The following is a 10,940-nucleotide window of genomic DNA, read 5'->3' as shown; positions in this document are numbered from 1 at the left end:
ATTGTTTTGCTCCTGAAGTAATTGCTTAGGCATGTTCCTCACCTAGGTGAATTCTGGTTGTATTCTTCCCTCCAGTGACCTCTTCTTCATCACGACATTTACTTTCACTTTAAATAGCCAAGAAATTCTTCACAATTCTTATTGCAACTCTGTGAAAACCGGTTCCAATTTTAATAACCCCCACTGCAAGTTGATTTTAGTGTGTAATCCCTGATGCCCTAAGTATCACATTTTTTAGCCAAGATAAAATAAGATATAAATCAGAAGCCCAGACTTCTGATACTATATAAAACATGTGATAATTTCAGTAAGCTTCTGACTCTCAGAGGGTGTGGTGTTTTTGGTTCTGGCTTCCCATCTGGTAGGTTAAAACCTGGATATGATTCTAAAGCTCTTGAGAAATAGCTATGGCTTATATTCTTTAGGTACCAACATTAACATTTACTTAATAATTATAAACAAAAATGGAGGAGCAGTAAAGAAAAATGTATAAATTTTAAATAAAGAGGATGATAGTCCTAGTGATAAAAATACCTTCCTAATGGTTAATAGTGATTAAAACTGCCTTCCTAGATAAAAGAAGATTAAAATAACCTGACAAAAGTGATATAATAATAATTTCCATTACCATTTAAATTATTAGAAAAATAGAATTGATAAATTTTGTAAAGCTGAAAATTCCACTGTACTTACTATAAAAGAAATTTATGTCACTTTCATATGAAACAAAAATTCCTAAACTTCATAAATATGAAATTATTTTTGTAGCATATTGTCTTCTTCTGAGTCCTTAAATTGAAACTAGATTAGAAAATTTCATTAAGTATATTATTGCTATTAATAATGTCAAAGAGGCTGATTATTTTGAAACAAAATTTTTAATTTAGATTCTGAAGACTAGGAAGTTTCTTAAATATTTTTTCAGTAACTATATTTAGAATTTTAGATAATCTAATGTAATTCTTACAAGAGGCCAAATCTGAGGGCAGGTTCTAAGATATGATAATGGAACAAATTCCTTAAACTCTAACCATTCGTAAACAGTTCTATTTTAAGAATGTTAGAAAATTATTTTTTGATGAATTTGGAAGCATTAGTATTGAAAAAAATTGAGTATGCACAAGTAAATGGGGGAAGTAACCAGATTTCCTCCACATGATGAAACAAGACTCACTTAAAAATATTGAAGCTAATAATTAAATTTAATTTGGCATAAGGAGATAGATTGTAATTTTAAAAGTACAGTTTATCCTTAGTACATTTTTTTGGGTATTGTAGCATTAAAAAAAAATTCTGAGGGTCTTTTTCCTTCATTATCATTCTCCTTTCAGGACTGGGAAATTTGCTGTAACAAAATGATTTCTATGATTTTCTTTTCTTTTTCTTTTTTTTGCCAGTCCTAGGGCTTGAACTCTGTCTGGGCCTGAGTACTGAACTTGAACTTCTTTTGCTCAAGGCTAGCACTCTACCATTTGACCCACAAGGCCACTTTGGCTTTTTTTGTTTATGTGGTTCTGAGGAATTGAAGCCAGGGCTTTATGCATGCTAGGCAAGCATTCTACCTCTAAGCCAGATTCCCAGTCCCAGATAGCCATTTTCTTAAGTCAGGTTTCTGAATTTCTGATTTTGTGATAGTTTTCCAATAAGGAAGCTAGATTGCTTTGGAATATTTGTTTCAGATTTTACTGCACATTAACTAAAACGTATTTTTTAACCTAGAAAACCATTGCGTGTTCTTAAATGAAAACATCCAGCTAATTTGAAATTATTTCCACCAGTCTGTTAATTTAAAATCACAAAATTCACCCTTTCACTGAATCAGAACATCGTTACTTTCACAACAGTTAAATTGATACGAATGTTGATCTATAGCCTAATACATTTTATCAGTGGTCTCACATTTTCATAATGTAAGTTTTCATGTTTATTACTACTTATTTTTAAGCACATTGTGAGGGATAATCTGAAAATAATGGAACAGATGTAGGAAACTAAAATCACATAGCTCATTTATTGATTCCCTTTCTATTAGATTATTCTCTGAACAGATAAAATGACCTAACTTATTCTTTTCTAATTATATTAATGTTAATTCCAACTATAGTGTTATCAGCACAATATTATTATACTGATTTGTTAACATCTGTTGGAATTGGTCTATTTAACACTTATTGTGAAAGCTTTTTAGAGGATTCTAGATAATAAATGATGCCATCAGTCCATTAGATATGGATATAAGAGTGTCACAGTTTTCCAATTCTGTAATTTTCTTCCTTTCAAGATGATAAAGCAGATCTAGCTATAAATCAATGGAGGGATTCAACCAAACCAGAGTACCTGAATTTGTGTTACTTGGACTTACTGATTCTCCTGAGCTTCAGATATTCTTCTTTGTTATATTTTCTCTTTTCTATTTAATGACCATGCTTGCCAACTGTCTGATTTTGCTCACAATCAAATTCACCTCCTATCTCCACTCCCCAATGTACTTCTTGCTCAGCAACCTGTCTCTCATTGACATGTGCCTGTCCTCCTTTGCCACACCAAAGATGATCATGGACTTGTTGACTCAGCATAAAACCATCTCCTTTGAAGGCTGCATTTCTCAAATATTTTTTTTACACCTCTTCACTGGGACTGAGATTGTACTACTGATTTCCATGTCTTTTGACAGGTATATTGCCATATGTAAACCTCTCCATTATTCAACAATTATGAGCCGAAAGCTCTGTGTTGGGCTTGTGATAACTTCTTGGACAGTGGGCTTCCTACATACAGCAAGCCAGTTAGTATTTATGCTTTCTTTGCCATTTTGTGGTCCTAATGTTATAGATAGTTTCTTTTGTGACCTTCCTTTGGTTATCCAGCTGGCTTGTATAGATATGTATGTTCTTGGGATCTTCATGATCTCAACCAGTGGTGTTATTGCTCTTGTAAGTTTTCTGCTTTTGCTCACTTCCTACATTGTTGTTCTTGTCACTCTCAGGGATCACTCCTCCACAAAATCATCTAAAGTTCTCTCTACTTGTACCGCACATTTTATGGTTGTGTTTATGTTCTTTGGGCCTTGCATCTTTATTTATGTGTGGCCTTTCACAAGCTTCCTGGTGGACAAAATTCTCTCTGTTTTCTATACCATTTTTACTCCCTTTCTGAATCCTCTTATCTATACATTGAGAAACCATGAAGTAAAGACAGCAGTGAAGAAACTAAGTAACCAGTATGGCAATTATGGGACACAATATCCAGTATAATGCACAGAAATATTCTGAGATACAACTTTTGAGTTTTGTCAACAGAAGAATCCATCTATCTAAAAGCATGTTTAATAAAAAGCCAGTGATGAAAATATGTAACACTTGGGTTAAAAGTACAATGCTTACAAACCTATTGAGAGATTGTAATTCTATTTGATAATCTGTTGAAATCTGAAGTTTATTTTCAAAGAAAATACATATGTTATCAAAATTGTGAACATAAATTTAGGGTTTTATAGATTCACAGATCCTACATAGAGAGGACTGTTTTCTAGCCAGGAACATTCCACTCTGCTATCAGACATATGGTGGTATCTTGATAGCATCCACTTTAATTCATAGTTTTATTAGGAGTTTAGGGCATAATAGATTTTTTCATAGCTTAGAGTTTTTCCATGAGAAAATTGACATTGTAAAGAAAAAACTTTGAATGCTGTCGAATAATGCTGATTGAGAGGGTCAAATTGTTTGAGTTCAGTCGTTTGAACATGAGGATAGTTTGGAGGATTTAAAATTTAACAGCCCAAGTTCTTAAACCTGTAATTGTCACTTGATAGTAGACATACTAAATAAAGTAATAATGGATTGTAAAGTTTAAAATTATAGAAGGTAAAATACTACTTAAATAGAATTGAATTTTAGAAAGATGTCAGTGGAAAATGTGTAAGTATGATTAAACACTTGCTACAAAACTAAATGCTTTTGAGTCCTATTAAGCTATTTAAATTCATGACCTATTTTTCATTTTCAAAATATTATTAGCCTCAGTATAAACGTTGCTTCTAATGTTCTTTTTGATTAGTGAAAACAATATGAAATAATTTATGACATATATAGTTTACTTTTCCTGCTTTATTATGGATTATGTTACATAGTTTTTTATTGTTTTCTTTAGAAATCAGCTAACCAATTATTTTCTTCACAGCTAAAGGACAAAAAGGTTGGGGACTCATAGAGCTAGTTTAAGGCTGAGTCACTACTAGGAACAAAGAACATTGTCCTACATCAATGTGGACCTTAGATTGAGTTGTAGATCATTTCCTAGTTGTAGTATTTTTTTTCATATCCAAGGATTGGGGCTGGGAAGGTGGCTCAGTGGTGGAGCGCTTGCCTTGCATGCCTGAGGCTCTGGGTTCGATTCCCTAGCATCACATAAGCAAAAAGGAAAAAAAGCCGGAAGTGGCACTGTGGCTCAAGTGGTAGAGTGCTAACCTTGAGCTGCAAGCTGAGGGACAGCACCCAGGCCCAGAGTTCAGGCCCCACGACTGGACCCCAAAAAATAATAAATTCATATCCAAGGATTACAGAAAGGATTTAATGTTTCCTGTGACTATTTTATAGAAATTACACAGAATAAATTCTAAAAATGTCATTTCCTTTTCTCTTTGACTTTTAGTTCAAATGCATCTGTTTTCTTTCTTTCTTTCTTTCCTTTCTTTCTTTCTTTCCTTTCTTTCTTTCTTTCTTTCTTTCTTTCTTTCTTTCTTTCTTTCTTTCTTTCTTTCTTTCTTTCTTTCTTTCCTTCTTTCCTTCCTTCTTTCTTTCTTTCTTTCTTTCTTTCTTTCTTTCTTTCTTTCTTTCTTTCTTTCTTTCTTTCTTTCTTTCTTTCTTTCTTTCTTTCTTTCTTTCTTGTGCTGATTTTGAGGTTTGAACTCAGTCTGAATGTTGTCCCTGAGTTTTGGGTTTTTGTTGTTGTTGTTTTGTTTTGTTCAAGGCTAGTGCTCTACCACTGTGTCACACCTCCATTTCCAGCCTTTTGGGTGGTTAATTGGAGATAATGGTCTTATGAACCTACTTGCTCAGGCTGGTTCCAAACTGTGATATTCAGATCTCAGCCTTCTGAGTAGCTAGCATTACAGACACAAGCCATTGGTGTCAGTTGGCAGCTGACTTTTAAGTGCTATGCTTTTGAAGAATAACTTCATTAAAGTCAAAGCTCCATTTCTGTAATCTTTGATATTCTATTTTCTGGATGTTTCTAAGACTTAATTTAGACATATGACAGAAGAAGATAAGAACATTTGGAAATGGCGCTGTGGCTTAAGTGTTAGAGCACTAGCCTTGAACTGAAGAACTCAGGGACAGCACCTACGCCCAGAGTTCAAGTCCCACAACTGACATAAAAAGAAACAAGAGAGAACATTTTCCACGTTCCCTTTGTAATGAGGGTGTGTGGCAAAACTAGGTTAGATTGCTTGATATTGTGACATACTAATTGATTATGTCTCCTTGAATTGACTTATATGAAAAGAATTCTGAGAGTAATTGATGTCTGGAATTTGGATGATGAGTACAATCAGAAAAACATAAGCCCTTACCTTAGAAAAAGAATGAAATATTAACAATTTCATACTTTCTTAAACAAATGAAATCTATTATTTCATTACATTTATCTTTATTCTACAAGACATTATATATTTTTATTGTTATTGTAACGGCAATGTATAGAGGGCTTACAGTTACATAAGTCAGGTAATGAGTACATTTCTTTTTGAATAATGTCACCCCTTCCCTCACTTTCTCCCAGTTTTGCCTCCCATCTCCATCCCCACCAAGTTACATAGTTCACAATTTTTTAAACTTGGACCTTTAAGGTCTCTGTATGAAACGGTAAAGTAAGTTGATGTTAGGAGAAATAAACCCCAAGATAAGGAGATAAGGACTCAAATGGTTTTTCTTTCTTGCTATTGTTTCTAATATATTTATAAGATACTTCTTTGTTGATTTGTATGTCCCTCCCGACGGTATAACCCCTGTTTTCACTGTATTTGAGGTTGGTATAATTTGTGGAGGGGAAGGTGGACCCATTGCAATGATGAGATGTGCAAGACCTTATGTTGAAAAACGAACTTTACAACTTTGGCACAGGGCGGGGGCGGGGGAAGGATGCGTGGGGATATGGGAAAGGATGGTAAGGGGAAACAAAGGAGGAGGCAACAATGCTTGATAAGAAATGTACTCACTACCTTGCCCCTGTAATTGTAACCCCTCTGTACGGTATTTTCACAAAAATAGCTGAAAAAAGAAAAACAAATAAACAAACAAAAAGATCTCTGTATGTTTCAATAGTAACACATTTCTTCTAAGATATTTTACATTTAAAATATACTACTCTTTAGACATTTATAAAGAAATTTAAAAACTAGTTTACTTATTTATTTCTGACCCTAGGACTTCAACTCGGGGTCTGGGCACTGTCCTAGAGCTTTTATTGCTCAAGGGTAATGCTTGACCACTTGAGCCACAACTCTCCTTCAGTCTCTTTTTTATTTGGTAGTGTATTGGAGATAAGAGTCTCCTGTGCTTTTCTTGCTCAGGCTGGCTTTGAAACATGGTATCAGCCTCCTGAGTAACTAGGGCTATAGGCGTGAGTCACTGAGTCTCAATCAGAATACTAGTTACTATTTTAAACCAAATCAGAAACCCTTTCTTATTATCTTAGGTTAGTTGAACAAATAAAAACAGGTTAAGTTGGAAAGGTATTTTCCCCTCATTTTCATTCTTCCACATTATTTCTTTTATTAGTGTGAGTCTCTGGTCTTTAGATATCAATCTTTATTTTCTAATTATTGGTTGACACGTACTCTATTGCAGGCCCTTTCTGAGTATTAGATACCCTATTGAAATATACAATCTGTCTTAAGTGGCATTTATCCAATAATTAGCTAGTGTCAGTTTATAGTAGGTCTGAATTCCAGTCCTAGCACTTGTGAAGGTTTGAGTAAATTTTTATGGTGTTATTAATCTTTAGTTTCTTCACATGTAAAATTTGTTAATAGTATTTTATCACTATCGTGATAATGCAAAAAATACATGTGGATTTTTCTGCAGTGGTTGGCATTCATACAAAGTCTAATAATTATTGCTGTTACTATTGGGATAAATATACACAAGTTGAAGTTACAGAAACAGAGATAGAAGTACATACTTGAACTTAAATTACATAGGTTTTTAGTGAATGGAGTTTGAATTTATCTAATGTTGGATCTGTGCCAATGTTGACTATTTTTGCTGCATTTCTATAGTTTAATGCTTTCATTTGTGTGCCTGTAATTTTTGGAAGAAGTATTATAATGTGCAGATTTTTCATAATGTTCAATGTATAGCCTATGAAACTAGGAAAATTGGTAAGACAGATTAGGATGAAAAGGAAATAATGGTCAAGATGCATTGTACTTATAAACTGATATTGAATAGTGACATTTAAATAGTACAACTATTTAAAGATAATACAAATAATTTGGAAAACTATTGAAACATGTCCCAGGATTGCATGAAAGAGGCAAAATAATAATTTCACTATGGGTAATAGGACAGTGCCTTTTAAAATCAAATAATGTCTTAAATAAACACGTATGAAGTATTATTTGACATTTCATCTCTTGCATTTTTTCAAATGGTTAGTAATGAGAATGCTTCAAATTCTTACATGATGTGACTTACTAAAATGTTAACAGGAAAATGAATGATGACATTTAGAATCACTTTATATATAGCAATTAATAAATATGTTTATACAGACACAAAGACTTAATAAATTTATGAAAATATAATAAATTGCATGTTTGGAAATATTGAAAATGTATCATTATGGAAATTATTCAACTAGAGCTATAAATAATAGAATTAAGTAGCAATACTGCACAAAGGCTATCTACAAACTCAATGCAATACCCCTCAAAATCTTAATAATATTCTTCAGTAATATAGAAGGAGCAATACAAAAATTCATATGGAATAAAAGAACACTCTGAAGAAAAAAAATCCTTAGCAGGAAGAACAGTGTTGGAGGAATATCAATACCAAACTTTAAACTCTATTACAAAGTCATAATTGTAAAAACAGCTTGGTACTGGCACATGAACAGGCCTGAGGACCACTGGAATAGAATCAAAGACCCAGAAATCAACTTACAGACCTATGGTCAGCTAATCTTTGATAAGGGATCCAAAAACAAATGAGGGTAGAAAGACAGCCTCTTCACACATGGTGCCAGAAGAATTGGCTACACATGTACAGAAAACTGAAGTTAGATCCTTGTATATCGCTCTGCACCAGCATCAATCCCAAATGGATCAAAGACATCTATGTAAGACCAGACACCCTGAAAATATTATGCCCCTTAGCACAGGTCTAAACTTCCTGAATAAAGAACCACAGACACAACAAATCAAAGAAAGACTGAGCAAATGGGATTGCATTAAACTGAAGAGTTTCTTCATGGCAAAGGAAATAGCTAGCAAGATCAATAGAAAGCCCACAGACTGGGAGAAGATCTTTACTAGCTATACATCAGACAAGGGCCTCATATCTAAAATATACTTAGGGCTCAAAAAATTAACCCCCAACAAATCCTCAAAGAAACAATAATCCCATCAAAAGTGGACTAAACATTAAAAGAGAGACTTTGCTGAAGAAGAAATAAAAATGGCCAATAGACAACATCTCTGGCCATAAAACAAGTGCAAGTCAAAACAACATTGAGATTCCACCTCACCCCAGTTAGAATGGTCATTATTAAGAAATCTAATGGTAACATATGTTGGTGGGGATATGGCCAAAGGGGAATGCTATTGCACTATCAGTGAGAATGTAAACTTGTTCAACCACTCTGGAAAGCAGTGTGGAGTTTCCTCAAAAGACTTAACATAGAGCTCCCCTATCATCTAGCAATCCCACTTCTGAGCATTTACCCAATAGACCACAAACATGGCCACACTAAAGCTATCAGCACAACCATGCTTACTGCAGCATCATGTATCATAACTAAGGCATGGGATCAATTCAGATGTCCTTCAGTAGATGAATGGATCAGAAAATGTAGGATGCATACACAATGGATTCTATGCTTCCATTAGAAAGAATGACATTGCCTTATTCGTAAAAAAAAATGGAAAAACTTGGAAAAAAATTGTATTAAGTGAAGCAAGCCAGGTCCAGAAAATACAGGCTGCATGAGTTCCCTAATTTGCAATCACTAGAATATATCTAGCATATTTTTAACAGAAGATCACAATATGTTCATATTACTACATAAAATGATGGTTATCAAAATGAGCTTCAAGAAATGGAAATGAGCAGGGCGCTGGTGGCTCACGCCTGTAATCCTAGCTACTCAGGAGGCTGAGATCTGAGGATCGCGGTTCAAAGCCAGCCCGCGCAGGAGAGACCGTGAGACTCCTATCTCCAATAAACCACCAGAAAACCGGAAGTGGCACTGTAGCTCAAGTGGTAGAGCACTCGCCTTGAGCTAAAGAGCTGAGGGACAGCTCCCAGGCCCAGAGTTCAAGCCCCACGACCGACAAAAAAAAAAAAAAAAAAAAAAAGGAAATGAGGTTCCTTTTTCTCTTTTTTGTGTATTGTTTGCAGTAATTTTTTTTTTTCAGTTTTCGTTCCTTTGGTTTATTACCTGTTTTCAATGTTTTTGATTTCCTTGTCTTGTATGTAAGTTTATCTGATTTGGGAAGAAAAGGGGATTCACAGAATTTGTGGGACAAAGGATGAACTAATGCAATAATGATACTAGACACAATGTTGGAAATAAATTTTACAACTTGGGTGAGGTTGGGGAGAAAAAGTGGGAGAAAATTAGGGAGAGGGAAACACTGTTCAAAAAGAAATGTACTCATGGCCTTACTTATGTAACAGTAACCCCTATGGTATATTGCCTTTACCAGATTATTTTTAAGATTTCACTTGGCAAGTAAGTCTAAAGCAGTCTGAAGTTGGAGAATGAATACTTAATGTCCACCCAAGAATACAAAGGGAAACGTTTGAGTCCGAAATGCAACCTTACTGCCTCTCTCATTAAGGTAAGGTAAGGTTTCTGCACTGGTACAACATATTGTATTAGCCATTCTTCTGGCTTATTTCACTTTATATACTTTTTCCCAAGTCTTTACATTTCCTTACAAATGAGGAAATGCCATTATTTTCGAAGGACGCATAGAATTCCATTGTGTGTGTGTGTGTGTGTGTGTGTGTGTGTGTGTGTGTGTGTGTGTGTGTGTGTGTAGCTAGCTAGATGCTAGCTAGATTATAGATATAAATATATAGATATATCACACTTTCTTGAGCCATTCACCTATGGAAGGACATCAGAGTTGGTTTCATATCTTAGCTGTGGTAAATATTTCTGTCATGAACATGATTGTGCTGGTAGCTTTAGTGTGGCCTTGTTTGTGGTCTTTTGGGTAAATTCCCAGGAGTGCTGGGTCGTAGGGGAACTCTATGCTTAGTCTTTGAGAAACCTCTATGTTTCTGCTTTCCAGACTGGTTGAACAAATTTACATTTTCATCAACAGTGCATTAGCACTCCTCTTTGGTCATATCCCCACCAGTTACCTTGATAATTGCCATTCTAAGTGGGGTGAAGTAGAATCTCAATGTTGTTTTGATTTGTATTTCTTTTATGGGCAGCAATGTTGAACATTTCTTCATGTACCTATTGTCCATTCTCATTTCTTCTTTGGAGAAGTCTCTTTTTAAGTGTTTAGCCCACTTACTGATGGGATTGTTATTTCTTTGAGAATTTGTTTTTGGGGGTTTAATTTTTGACATAGCTCAATTTTTAAACAATGTAAATGAATATAATGAATTAATCTGCTCATCCTTCCTTACTCTCATTTGTGTCCTCCTTCCTCAATACTCTCCACATCCTTGAACATGGTTCCACTTCCTGAA

The 10,940-nt window shown here is 34.5% G+C and overlaps 1 protein-coding gene across 1 annotated transcript; it reads left to right on the top strand.

Annotated features, from left to right (window-relative positions):
• Positions 1–2,309: 2,309 nt before the first annotated feature.
• Positions 2,310–3,254, top strand: LOC138807427 (olfactory receptor 4K2-like). The gene has a single exon (XM_069993515.1). It carries the CDS (start codon positions 2,310–2,312, stop codon positions 3,252–3,254), a length of 945 nt encoding a protein of 314 aa, XP_069849616.1.
• The last annotated feature ends 7,686 nt before the right edge of the window (positions 3,255–10,940 follow it).

This window comes from Dipodomys merriami, unplaced genomic scaffold (assembly GCF_024711535.1).
Source record: "Dipodomys merriami isolate MVZ:Mamm:240054 unplaced genomic scaffold, mDipMer1.0.p SCAF_1, whole genome shotgun sequence".
NCBI classification, from domain to species: Eukaryota; Metazoa; Chordata; class Mammalia; order Rodentia; family Heteromyidae; genus Dipodomys; species Dipodomys merriami.
The sequence above is the reverse complement of the archived record's forward strand: the minus strand, read 5'-3'. Positions and strand labels throughout refer to the sequence as shown.

Bases quoted from the DNA above. Each gene is read 5' to 3' on its own strand.
- LOC138807427 (XM_069993515.1), top strand. From the start codon at position 2,310: ATGGAGGGATTCAACCAAACCAGAGTACCTGAATTTGTGTTACTTGGA.